This window comes from Haliotis rufescens, unplaced genomic scaffold (genome assembly GCF_023055435.1).
Source record: "Haliotis rufescens isolate VD_foot unplaced genomic scaffold, xgHalRufe1.0.p SCAF_121, whole genome shotgun sequence".
In the NCBI taxonomy this organism is placed as follows: Eukaryota; Metazoa; Mollusca; class Gastropoda; order Lepetellida; family Haliotidae; genus Haliotis; species Haliotis rufescens.
Window position 1 is genome coordinate 16,259 of NW_025963804.1, and position 14,209 is coordinate 30,467.

A 14,209-nucleotide genomic window follows, 5' to 3' on the forward strand; every position below is an offset into this window, starting at 1 on the left:
TAATGAAACAAAAAGTGACGACTACCACGCAACTCTCTAGACCTGAGATCTCTTGGACAAACAGTCCAGCACAACTCGCTAAAGTAATTTACAATTCAGTGCTTGAGGACAGATCGGTATCCCCAGCGTTGTGGGTGGGGGTTGTATATGACGGGGGTAGCTTCACAAAGCACCAGACCCATACTGAATACACACCCACCCGTCTCGTGTGTCATCGTGTCCAAATATACATTGTTTATAGCCATTCAAAACATTACAGCGAACAATACGTAATATCGACTGGGACGAATACTACATTATTTATTGGCTATTGTTCATTTTATATCCAATATGAAGAATATGAATTCATTAGAAACTTTGAAGGTAGTGAAGCAAATATGCTCGTAAGTAAACTTTGTGGTATATTCTTGTTATGGCTTCAATTGCATACAAGGACGAGTGCTATGCCAATACACTCCTCCCCTTTCCTAGCGTCCCTCTATGCCTTGAGAGCGCGATCAATGCTATGTTAAAGAGGATTAACGAGCACTTGTCTACCCGTCTGAATTGATTGATTTTCACCTGAGAATGTTGAGTAGCTGTCGGATCTACTCTTACCTTTACTTTCAAGGTGGGGAGATAGCTGGATCTTCCCTCCTTACATCAGCGTTGACACCTAGGAAGGGGTTCAATCCGCGCTTTATGAAACCTTTAAAACTGTTTCCCGTGTAGAAGACGCGTAAAACCTTGTTCCCCAAAGAACATATCTCTGGACTGTACAGACAAGAAATTCACCTGGATTATAAAGGTAAACATAATTAATATTACTCTCATGTGTTAACTAAATGGTGGAGGTGATAATACTGAAGAGGTGGGCCGGTGTGTGATCTGGGGGTATTGAATGTCTCTATACCTGAGAGTATACCCACACCATCAATAGGCGTGTCAGCACTAACCAAATACACACCATGGGAGACGTAACGCGATGATAATAGCTTTCATGTAAGTGTCAATATAAAGCTATACATATATTTGACCATGTGTGATTATATTGATATGACTGGGGTTATGTTGGGTGCGTTCTCACAGACATGTTCTATGGGGACTGGTTATTGCATATCAGAGTGATTTGATTACGACTAATGAAATTCAGTGTCCAGTTGCCAGACGCTCCTCTGTACCTGATTCCATGTTGTAAACATACCCACTACCTTCATCCCGTGTTGTTAACAAGGCTATGATAAGGCTATATACTAGTATACACATACCCACTACCTTCATCCCGTGTTGTTAACAAGGCTATGATAAGGCTATATACTTGTATACACATACCCACTACCTTCATCCTGTGTTGTTAACAAGGCTATGATAAGGCTATATACTAGTATACACATACCCACTACCTTCATCCTGTGTTGTTAACAAGGCTATGATAAGGCTATATACTTGTATACACATATCCACTACCTTCATCCCGTGTTGTTAATAAGACTATGATAAGGCTATATACTAGTATACACATATCCACTACCTTCATCCCGTGTTGTTAACAAGGCTATGATAAGGCTATATACTAGCATACAGATGTCCACAACCTTCACCCTGTGTTGTTAGCAAGGCTATGATAAGGTTATATACTTGTATACACATATCCACTACCTTCATCCCGTGTTGTTAGCAAGGCTATGATAAGGCTATATACTTGTATACACATATCCACTACCTTCATCCCGTGTTGTTAGCAAGGCTATGATAAGGCTATATACTAGTATACAAATACCCACTACCTTCATCCTGTGTTGTTAACAAGGCTATGATAAGGCTATATACTTGTATACACATATCCACTACCTTCATCCTGTGTTGTTAACCAGGCTATGATAAGGCTATATACTAGTATACACATGTCCACTACCTTCATCCCGTGTTGTTAACAAGGCTATGATAAGGCTATATACTAGTATACATATATCCACTACCTTCATCCTGTGTTGTTAACAAGGCTATGATAAGGCTATATACTTGTATACACATACCCACTACCTTCATCCCGTGTTGTTAACAAGGCTATGATAAGGCTATATACTAGTATACACATGTCCACTACCTTCATCCCGTGTTGTTAACAAGGCTATGATAAGGCTATATACTAGTATACACATGTCAACTACCTTCATCCCGTGTTGTTAACAAGGCTATGATAAGGCTATATACTAGTATACACATGTCCACTACCTTCATCCCGTGTTGTTAACCAGGCTATGATAAGGCTATATACTAGTAAACACATGTCCACTACCTTCATCCCGTGTTGTTAACAAGGCTATGATAAGGCTATATACTAGTATACATATATCCACTACCTTCATCCTGTGTTGTTAGCAAGGCTATGATAAGGCTATATACAAGCATACACATGTCCACTACTTTCACCCTGAGTTGTTAACAAGGCTATGATAAGGCTATATACTAGTATACAAATATCCACTACCTTCATCCTGTGTTGTTAACAAGGCTATGACAAGGCTATATACTAGTATACACATATGCACTACCTTCATCCTGTGTTGTTAACAAGGCTATGATAAGGCTATATACTAGTATACACATATCCACTACCTTCATCCTGTGTTGTTAACAAGGCTATGATAAGGCTATATACTAGTACACACATATCCACTACCTTCATCCTGTGTTGTTAACAAGGCTATTATAAAACTATAAACTAGCATACACATGTCCGCTACCTTCATCCTGTGTTGCTAACAAGGCTACGATAAGGCTACAAATTTATATGTAAATACCAACTACCCTGACTCCGTGATGAAGCAAAACATTAATATGCAAATACTAACTTCCCCGATAACAATGTACAGTTCGCCAGAGTACACACATTACAGACCATGCCATGTATATGTATGCATACACTGTATGTAACAATGAACAAAAATATATACAACCTGGCATGTCTCCCTTTTCAGCAATTCAAAAACAAGAAATTAACCATGAATCAATCTTTCTTCAAATTGTGTGAATGCCGGGTGCTACATGCTTACCTTTTTCGCGAACGCCGGGTGTCATCACTGATTTTCAGTGGTCCATTCATTAATTTATACATCTATTTTGCCCTTTACTCCAAATGATATCTCTGTCTGATAATCGAGACTGGTTATTCCCTTGCCTTGTCTTTTTATATATATTCAAAGGTGTCTTCGAAAGTGAACTATATCTTAGATTAATAACAGTTTTGCAATAAGTGTCGCTTTGGGTCAGGTTCCAGGTACCGGGGTTATACTATAACGAGATTGTGCCAGTTTTGCAATGAAGGGTATATTGAGGGTGAGGACCATATTTCGATGATTGTGCAACGTACGAGGGGTGACTGAAAGGTTCTTAGCCTGATTATGCATTTATCCTGGATATTCTCGCACGGTTGCCTGAGCAGATAAGTATAATATTGACCATTGATGGTATTAAAATCCAGGAGGTGGTTCAACAAAAGGATTCCTTTGGAATCCCAATAACACCAAAGCCATAACCTTGCCAGCTGATGGAACAGACTTTGCTTTAGATGTCTCCATTGCTTTCACTGTTGTTCAGTCTTTGGCTGGTAGTGAGGAACCCAAGACACATCCATGGTTACAAATCGCTCAACAAAATCAGCTGGGTCCGCTTCGAAACGACGTAAATTCTTACAAGAAATGATTTGCTGTAAAAGGCGACTATGCTTGTCGTAAGAGGCGACTATGCTTGTCGTAAGAGGCGACTGTGCTTGTCGTTAGAGGCGACTATGCTTGTCGTAAGAGGCTACTATGCTTGTCGTAAGAGGCGACTGTGCTTGTCGTTAGAGGCGACTATGCTTGTCGTAAGAGGCTACTATGCTTGTCGTAAGAGGCGACTGCTTGTCGTAAGAGGCGACTGTGCTTGTCGTAAGAGGCGACTGCTTGTCGTAAGAGGCGACTATGCTTGTCGTAAGAGGCGACTGTGCTTGTTGTAAGAGGCGACTGCTTGTCGTAAGAGGCGACTGCTTGTCGTAAGAGGCGACTATGCTTGTCGTAAGAGGCGACTGTGCTTGTCGTAAGAGACGACTATGCTTGTCGTCAGGCTCGCTGACTTGGTTGATGCATGTCATCGTCTCCCAATTGCGTAGGTCGATGCTCATGATGTCAATCGCTGGATTGTCTGGTCCAGACTCGATTATTTACAGACCGCCGTCATATAGCTGGAATATTGCTGAGTGGGGCGTTAAAACACAACAACAACAACAACAACAACAACAACAACAACAACAACAACAACAAAACGAGAGATGAAGCATTTCTGATCATGAGTCATAAGCCTTGGAAGCCAGCGTGCTTAACCCTTTGTCCTGTCCAGTTCATTCCTCAGAATGTTTCTCAACTCTCTCATGAGAGATGCATCCTCCATCCAGAGTCGTCCACCATCCATGATCGAATCATGTGTTTTATCTACAAATATGCATGATGTCAAACGTCGAGCTATGATTATCTACTGTGCAAAACGTGAACGACATGTTTGACTGTCCATGCGTAAATGTATGAACATGGGCCGACAGCATACAATTGTCATGGTATAACAAACAATAACAACAAACACTGGGCAATATGCATGTTCAGTTATAAGTATTAAACGTTAAGTTATATATTATTATTTTAACAGAACAAGCATTATTAGAGATTCAATGTTGTGATCCATGTGAAAACATTTCATTACTTAATGTTAATCGCCAACGTGTTGAATTGTTAACAAGTTTGAATAAGATAGTTGTGAACACATTTCCGTCAGATACCAAATACTAGAGTATGTTAAACTGCCGGGCACAAGAAGTATACACTCATGTTTGATGGTGGCTAAGAGAGTGAGTATGGTTTTTAGCCGATTTTAGCAATATTCCTGCAATATCACACCAGAAATGAGCTTCACAAAATTAACCCATGCGGGGAATCGAACCCGGGCCTTTGGCGTGACGAGCAAACGCTTTAACCACTGGGCTACCCGACCGCCCCTGTTTGTTTGATGGTGGCTAAACATGAAACAAGCAAGAATAGTTATTCGATGGTAATGTATATGATACGGGTAGCATAGTTTTGTTTTGGACCTTTGCAGTGTTTCGGCGACTGTAACATTTTGATAACGTTTGTATATTTTTGGTCACACCCAAGTTTCATGTGTATATCTTAGTTTCCAAGGCAGTTTGTATTTAATACTGTTCAGTCGTTTATCTATCATGCAAGAAGATCCAATACTTTGTAATAACCGACATACGTTAAATAATAAATATTCTAATTTACCCCTAAATCCCCTTTTCTGCCCACTGAACGTATTGTAATTGGATCTTGTAAATATTGACACTGCCCCCAACTATCCTCTGTATTATGACATTGTTTAAAACAACGCTTACAGAAATCAATTTCAGTTTTGTAAATAGCGTGTCTGCTGTAAACGATAACGTGGATTAACAGTCGATCAATAAATAATTCATCATCTGAACTGTTTACCTCGGTAGATCAACGAGATGGGAATTGATAGCAGCTTTAGCGTGACTCACTCACGATGCATGGGGAAACATTCATTAGATCCGTGCCAGGGTCTTCTCATGTTGTTGGTACAAGAGAGATCACGTAACACTACAAAGCACAACATGTATAAAGCTCTGATGACGCAACACTGCAAAAACAGAAGGCAGACAGGCAATATCAACAATGCCCTGGACCAGATGAACACATTTCAATTGTAATACCTAGGTTGTACAATTAACGTTTTATAAAATTGCCTCTTACATTTTTTATAACATGAAAATTCCATGACGTGAATCGAACCTGCAATTTTACATATCGTGTTAAGATTTGTAACCCACTGTTTTCCCGCTGAGCTACCTGGGCAAGTGATGAGAAGTTGTTCAGTTTCTCACGTCATGACTCCAGTTAGTCCATGCTGCACGTGTTTTTTCTCTCGCACGCTTTGGGCGAATTCCTATTATACCGCGATACAATGTATTTTTTCACTATAAGGTATGTCGATGTTTTCTTTGAATGGTATTTCTTGAATTTGGACAGTTCGTAAGTTGGATAAAACACGCCTCCCCGGGTTTGGTTGAAAATGTAATGCCTTGACCTCCAGAAAAGCATTCGGTGTGTCCCTAGCCCAAGGTTTTACATTTATAACTAAAACCGGGAAGGTGTGTTTTATACTAAACATAGTCAGTGGTTATTGTAACCACACGATCCCCCTTTCCCGCGCCCCACACAAAACGATGACCCTCTCCTAACGGGGTGGTCAGACTCGCTGATTTGGTTGATGCATGTCATCGTATCCCAATAGCATAGACCGATGTTCATGATGTCAGTCACTGGATTACACACAGAACGCGGTCATATAACTGGAATGTTGCTGACTAAACAACAGTGAAAACAAAACTCAAACAGATAGGGATTACCTAATACATACTTGAAGCTTGAACTGGGTTTTACGATCAAATCAAAATATGCCTTTGCTAGGCATTTAGAAGTTGGATGAACATGGCGTCATGATACTTTTTATTAATATTTTTTTTGTAACGATGTTTCAGGCTCTTTCTTGTTCCTTCATTCAAACACTAAAGAAGTTGTTATCCATAGAAAGGTTCATGTTTTCAAGTTAAAATCATCATCAATCATGCTACAATGGATGATGATGACACAGACGTTCGTGCCAGGCGCTTACTTGATATAACTGAACATATGATATGAATCATGGCTTCCTGATTGACCGACCACTTGCCGAGCAATAGGTATAAGTAGTTTGATAGGTTCAATGTCCACTGATTTAATAACGAGTGTTCAATTGAAGTAGAGGAATAAATGAATCTTTGAGTGTTTTTCAAATTTGCTTTCAATCGTTTTAAACGTACTTATTGCTTAAGGGTTGAACAAGGTTGTGTTGTTATGCATATGTCAATATAACGACAATCATGAGATAATGCTAACCCCAGACTTGACCTTTCATCGCGATAATAGGATGGGTGTGGTCCCTGATCCGTAGCCTCACTCCTGATCTGTAATATACTAGATCCTGGTGTTGTATTAAGATCCACGTGAGACGTTGTCTCTCTGACATACTGTTGTGAGTGAGTGAGTGAGTATGGTTTACACCGCTTTTAGCAATATTCCATCAATATCACGGCGGGGGATACCAGAAATGGCTTCACACATTGTACCCATGTCGGGAATCGAACATCGGCCCGACGAGCTTACGCTTTAAGCACTAGGCTGCCCGACCGCCCCTCTGACATACTGTAACCCTTAACTGTTGGATTGTGTCTCGAACATAAAAAAATAGTTTATAAATAAACAAAGCGGTAATTGTCTGTTTCAAAGAGGTTTTTGAAGTAAACTTGCTAGGACTGCCAATTAGCCCGTGTAGTCCCCCTTTAAGAATTTACGCTGAAGTTCCATGGTTAATCAAGATATCCACAGATTCGTGTTCCCCTTTCTGGAAACAGTCAAGGATGACTGACACGAGATCGAACTTGATATAAGCAGGGAGTCACGTGTTTTGTACCGCCCCCTGGTGAGGATTCCACTAACTAATTACACAAGTTTGCTCTCTATATGTCGTCGGGGAGAAGTCTAATGATTGATGGGTACCGAGTTCTTTCCCTACCCCCTGGGGACAAAGTTAGCAACACTTGTGGTGGGTAGTGCGGGTGATATCAGACTGTCTGTCCCCCTGCGGCTTCACTACCCTAATATCTGCGTCTCCCTGAGGAACGGACTTCAAACACTGATTCCCCCTGATTCACCTCGTATGTATTTTAATGTAGCTTCTTGAAAAATCTTGAAAAAGTTACCCCAACATTGCCTTTGCATGTGTTTGTGACGGGTGTCACCGGTGCGGCAGGATACGCTCACCTTTTCTGGTATCATCACTATTTAATTGTAATGATAAATCCGGCATCGTACAATCGACTCTGCTTTTGGAAGATATTTCTTATGAATACGGAAAGGTTTTTGTTCGCTTTTATTTAGAATTTACGGTGTGATAATTGACATAAGTTCTACATTTTGTAACAGAAATGCAAGTATTTGTCCAGGTATTGTATATTTGTATTAAGTATATATGATTCGAGTGAGTGAGTGAGTTGGGTTTAACGCCTCTTTTAACATTATTATAGTCATATCGCGGCGTGTCAGCTTAATGTGGGAGCAAAGCACGAAGTGATGCAGGTTTCAGACGCTTACCACTTACCACGAGCCCGGGTATGGTGCTGACAAACCAAGAAACATAACTGGGGCGAACCGGGATTCGAACCCACAATCATAGGTTTCTGGCGTGCCCAAGGGACGCAACTCTGCACAGCGAATCGCGGCGCCTTAGACAACTGGGCCACCCGTGCCCCCTTATACAATTCGATGTTGGAATGGCATTTAGAGTCGGAACTAAGACAAGACTATGGATAATCAATCTCTTGTAAATTGTGACGTTTCTGTGTATATTTTAATGCTATCAATCAAGTATATCAGATTTTCATGACGTTACAAAGTTCATGTTTTTACACTACCTGTTCACATACCCGCCTCGACGCTCGATGGCACATACATGTTGGACTGACAAGGTTAACCAATCAAGGCAAGGGGAAACCATGACTGCCAGTGTTGTTTATACCAGAATAACAATGTAAAAAGTGATATGGAATATACATGTACAACTGATTAATATACCCGAGACTGCGCCTCATCACTGACATTTACCTTATTGTTTCTATAAGTTCACGTTGCTCAGGACAATAGCCGTCGGACACAAATTCCACTTTGGACGCCTCGGATTGGATTATGTGCGATGCTATACCGCCAATCCGGTCCAAGCGAAATATTCTAAATTTTATAAACAACGACGCATGGGACCTTTGAGCCATATTCAGTCTATTTGAGTGAGTGAGTGAGTTTGGTTTTACGCCGCTTTTAGCAATATTTCAGCAATATCACGACGGGAGACACCAGGAATTGGCTTCACACATTGTACCCATGTCGGGAATCGAACCCGGGTCTTCGGCGTGATGAGCGAACACTTTAACCACAAGGCTACCACACCGCCCCCAGTCTATTTGATGGTGGCCTGTAAGTAATCGAGTCTGAATCAGTCCAGCCAGTGATTGATATGAGCAACGTCCCATGCCGTCGGGTACAAAGGCACGTTATCTGCCAAGTCACTGAGCCTAACCACCTGATACATTAACCCATACTTGTAGTAAGTGAGTGAGTGGGTTGGGTTTAACGCCGCTTTTAACAGTATTCCGGTTACTCGTATATCACGGCGTATCAGCTTGATGTGGTAGGAAAGCATGAAGTGATGCAGGCCTTAGACGTTTATCACCTTGGTGAAACCCACAAACAAGGGTATACTGCTGACAAACCCCATAATCGGGGTGAACCGGGATTCGAACCCACAACCATAGGTTTCTGGTGTGCCCAAGCAACGCAGCTCTAGACAGCGAATAGAGAAGCCCTAGACGACTGGGCCATCCGTGTCCCGTGTTAGAGGCGACTAGCGGGATCAGGTTGTCGGGGTCGCAGACTTTGTTGGTGCATGTCATCGTATCCCAAATGCATAGATCGATGCCTATGATTTTCTGGTCCAGATTATTTACAGGCCGCCGTCATATAGCTGAAATATTACTCAGTGCGGCGTTAAGCAAACAAACCAATAAACCTGAGTCGCATTAAGTTGCCGTTTACTACATACGTTGCCGAGATCTATTCTACCGTAAAACAACATACAAACAAACAAACAAACAAACACACGTAAAGGTGATCTTTTGTATTTGTTTCAGAATCTGAGGGATGGATCCTCTGTTTGGATTGCCAGCTATGAAGGACACGAAGGCCATGGACGCTGCACGAGCAAGGAACAAGTCATACGAGCGCCACCTGGTGAGGACAATTAATACCCTCGACTCGGAGTTGAAGACCAAGTCCTGTAAACTCCAGCACACTGTGAGTGACCTACAACAGTTCATGTCGAACATTAATCCCAGATCTGCTAAAACCATCATCTACCCCCGTGGTTTGTCAGACGAGCAGAAACACAACTACAGAGTATTACGACGAGGAAGCATTCCGAGTATGAGTCTGGATGAATTTGACATGCGCATGGAGGTAAAACGTGAAAAACGTGCGCAGACAAGGAGGCGACCCAAACCGGAAGTAGAGAAGGAAGTCGAGAAGATTGTTGACGTTGATGCGCATTCGTTCTGCGCACCGTTTCACAAACACCGTCAGACAATGCGGGAAGCGTATGACAGAGCAACGTCGAATGACGTCAGGTTTTCAGAAACTAAACAAGACAGATCCAACAAAACCGACAGCCATGACTTGAGGTCGAGTTCTTCTGGCGGAATGGTGTTACACCATGTTAGTGTCGACACCCAGATAAGGCCAAACACCATTTGCGTGACTACAAAACGACGTGATGACGGTAACAACAGCCGCGACAACAACTCGACATTGGACTCCCGTCTCCATCAGATGATGCAGAGGGGGGTGAACAATCTTGATTCCTCGGAGGATGAAGACTAGCAAGACCAGTTCTCTTATAATCAACGCCCGTGCATCTCACAGAGCACGAACCTTGTGTGCTGATTAGGGACCGATCGCTCGCATATTAGGAACTCCTCCTCCACTCTCTGGAATATCAAAATTGGCGACCCCTAACGTCAAGTCAGTTTGTATGTCAACGTCTTTATGGTTTACTGTATCATCAAATGCTACAACGTTATGTATGGCTTACATACACATGAAGAAATCAACACAGTGATTGCAAACAGTTTTGGAAGACAGTGAAAAGGGCCATACAGAGACGTCCACTGAGAAGTTATATATCTCCAAGTGACTGGCTGATTTACTTCAGATATCTTCTTAATCACTTACAAGGAACTGATAATAATGAGTTTGATTGTGTTGTGGAGGAGTTTCTGCTCTTAGTTGATTTGCTTGTTCTTCGTTACCGAGATGTTGCTAAAAGTGGGTAAAACCATAGTATACTCATTCACTCACTACTGAGTTACAGCCTTGATTTGTTCGATTTTCACGCAGACAACCCGGTTTTCATGATCAATATGGGTATATTGTGTGATCCCATTCCTTATACGACCACACTTATCAACCATTCAACAATTCTTCGCTTTTAACATAGCCACGACTATTGAAGATTCAAAGTTTCAAGCAATGCTCTATAAGGTGGTGACAAATCAGTAGATAGGTAGGCTACATTTGGGCTGATATTTTATTCCCTATTTGTGTCTCGCTGTTAGCGGTTCAGTGAACGTTGATTGTGTTGCAGACTTACATCTACGACACGAGATGATTAACACGACGATTCAAGAGCTCAGAGTTACGATGACACATTCACCGAACTACACGTAAATGGTGTGTTCATCTGGGGCTGTCGACCATCCCAGGTGGCCATCAACAAAACATTAGGAATGACTAGCCGATGAATTGTTTGTGTTTCTCGTGCCGATATTTGTGCATTTTATGTTTTAAATCATCTTGATGCAATAGACACGATTGTCCTAGTATTATGAGCGCTTGGGAAACTGCACGGCACCAATTTGTCACCGTTAGAGTAACTTAATGCATATTTTAAGAGCGCTTCTTTTTACTGGCAAATTGAATTGACGATACTGATGGATGGATTGGATTATATTTCATAATGGAGAACGCACGCACGCCAGGACGCACACACGCGCACGCACACACGCACGCACGCACGCAGAATGAAGAATCATGTTCTGGAGCAAACTATCACAACCAAAATAGTTCCGCAGATTAATAAACCAAAAGAAGCAAAGATGAATCGTCGGATTGTCCTTGAACATTATCGACAATATATAATAGTTAAAACTATTTTATTGCAAGCAGATTCAGATAGATTGACGTGAAGCCAAGCTCCGTTTTAACGGAATCCAAACCGAATCTAAACGACTAATAGAAAACAATAATTTATTGCTTTTGTTTGTTTAAGAAGTGTGGAATATACAATTTAAAAATTAACCAGGTACAATGTGTCAATCCTCATATATATTTAAAGTTTTTTTATTTAATAAGTTTAATAAGTTTCACTTATTTAATATTTACTATATTGTGCCTGAGTGTTAGAACTTTAATGTGCTGTGCTGTGCTGTGCTGTGCTCTCTCTCTCTCTCTCTCTCTCTCTCTCTCTCTCTCTCTCAGACAGCACTACGGCACGAAAAGTGAAAAAGTCGGATTACTATCCTCAATGATCTGGAATTCTTATCATTGTCTGAACTCGGTCATATATGTTCGTAACAGAGTTTAGGGGCGGTCGGGTAGCCTAGTGGTTAAAGCGTTCGCTCGTCACGCCGAAGACCCGGGTTCGATTCCCGACATGGGTACAATGTGTGAAGTCCATTTCTGGTGTCCCCCGCCGTGATATTGCTGGAATATTGCTAAAAGCGGCGTAAAACCATACTCAGTCAGTCGTAACAGAGTTATACGGATCGTGAAAGGTCCAGAGAGGTCGGCCAAGCACTCCTGACAGTATGGTGCGTCCCGTAACGTTCGGGAAACTCAGCCGATTTTGTCTAGTCGTGACTCTGTTCTGCTGTATCGGATCAAAATCGTAACACTGTCCTGTGTTGTCTGGACGGTGTCCTGTGGATCGGGACGCTGTCGTGATGAACGGGCATGAATTGTTCATTGCCTTTTCTGGTCCAATGAGTCCAGATTGCGTCCAGATCTTGCCGAATGCGAACCGTCTTTGTCGGTTCACTGTCCGGTCACTGTCTGATCTTTGTCGGATCGCATATGGACGCTGTCGGGACAGATTCGGTCGTTTTTACCATGCGGAAGATACAAATCGGATCAGATTCGGATTGAAAACGGGAGAATCGAGACGAATTCGGCTAGAAACGGCTTAATCTGGACGCTTCCTGAACAATATCTGATTGTTTGTGAATTTCCCGCCACGAATCACAGGATCTTGATCAGACTTTTGACAAATTTTAATCGGGAATGGTCCTATCAAGGACGGCATTAAAAATCCTGAATGTGCGACTGAGCCCTAAAGATGAGGTGGAGCTTAACGTCACGTTATAGATTATTACACTTATATAGCGACATTCTGCATGATGTCTACTTGTCACCACTAATGTTCGTTTTGTAGTGTCAGCCCACTTAGATACCATGCCACAGTTTAAGATGGATACCCCAGTGAGAAACAGTCTACTCACTTAGAACCTACCTGTCCTTGTGCTATCTCATTAATGCCGAGCTTCATGCAGGGTAGTTGCCCTTTAACGTCTTTTAACAAAGAGAAACATACATTTACATAGTTATAGCTGTATTAATCTGCACAGATGAGTGAGGCATGGGTTTTATCCCGGTAGTTCAGCTTGATGATATGTTAGGAATTTCTATACAGGGCCTAAATCCAGAGATCTGCCCAGTCGCATGCACTTTTAAAGAGGGGTGAAATCAACTGTGATCTGAACATGAAATGTCACTAGTGTCAAGGTTGGTTTCACTTTTGAAAACTTGCTTTCGCGGAAACTAAACTAGCAGACAAAAGTTACTGTGGTTCGTTTAAAGTGGTGCAAATGTTATGTTTTTGAAAATAAGAACCTGATATTAGTTTATTCGTCTGATCAATGTTTTATCATAACAAATTCATTGATAAAACCCCTGCTTGGTAATAGGAGACACACCCTGAAAGACAGACGGTGTTACAGCAACTCAGTTAAAATGATACAGACCACAATTAACGTTGAAACAGGCGAGGCAGCGGCGGTGCATTGAAGACATCACATGATTGAAAACAGCCTCGCGGACGTTGCACCAAATGTCAATAAAATATTGGCCCAACTGAACTCGCGTTACCGACTGGTTCTGGTGCTGTCGTAGGCGTCGTTCCATTTAATCTCGGACATTTTTCTATTCGGGAGAAGTCTGGAGAAACAGCCGGCTATGGCAGTAAAGCAATGTTGTGCTGCCTCCGAGGGTCTGTTACAACACATCCGGCGTGTGGGCGGGCACTATCGTGCTGCAAAGGGTAGATCATGATCTCGAATGATGTTGTCCCCGGTAGCGTACGCCATTCAAATTGCCATTAACAACGATGAGTTGTGTTCTCCTGTGAGTGTTGGCCTGCTGTAGATAACGTATCCAAAGATTTGATATTATGTTTCGATGCAAATCGCGGCGCCTCAGACGAC

General features: G+C 41.9%; 1 protein-coding gene across 2 annotated transcripts; it reads left to right on the top strand.

The window, feature by feature from the left end:
- The first annotated feature begins 571 nt into the window (after positions 1 to 571).
- LOC124136249 lies at positions 572 to 11,643 on the top strand. 2 transcript variants are annotated; one of them, XM_046502120.2, is made up of 2 exons: positions 572 to 787; positions 9,809 to 11,643. In XM_046502120.2, the coding sequence occupies exon 2, from the start codon at positions 9,819 to 9,821 to the stop codon at positions 10,551 to 10,553; it is 735 nt and encodes a 244-aa protein (XP_046358076.1). In that variant the 5' UTR covers positions 572 to 787; positions 9,809 to 9,818; the 3' UTR covers positions 10,554 to 11,643. The 2 variants fall into 2 exon arrangements, with proteins under 2 accessions (XP_046358076.1, XP_046358077.1); XM_046502121.2 differs by lacking the exon at positions 572 to 787 and adding an exon at positions 7,662 to 7,783.
- The last annotated feature ends 2,566 nt before the right edge of the window (positions 11,644 to 14,209 follow it).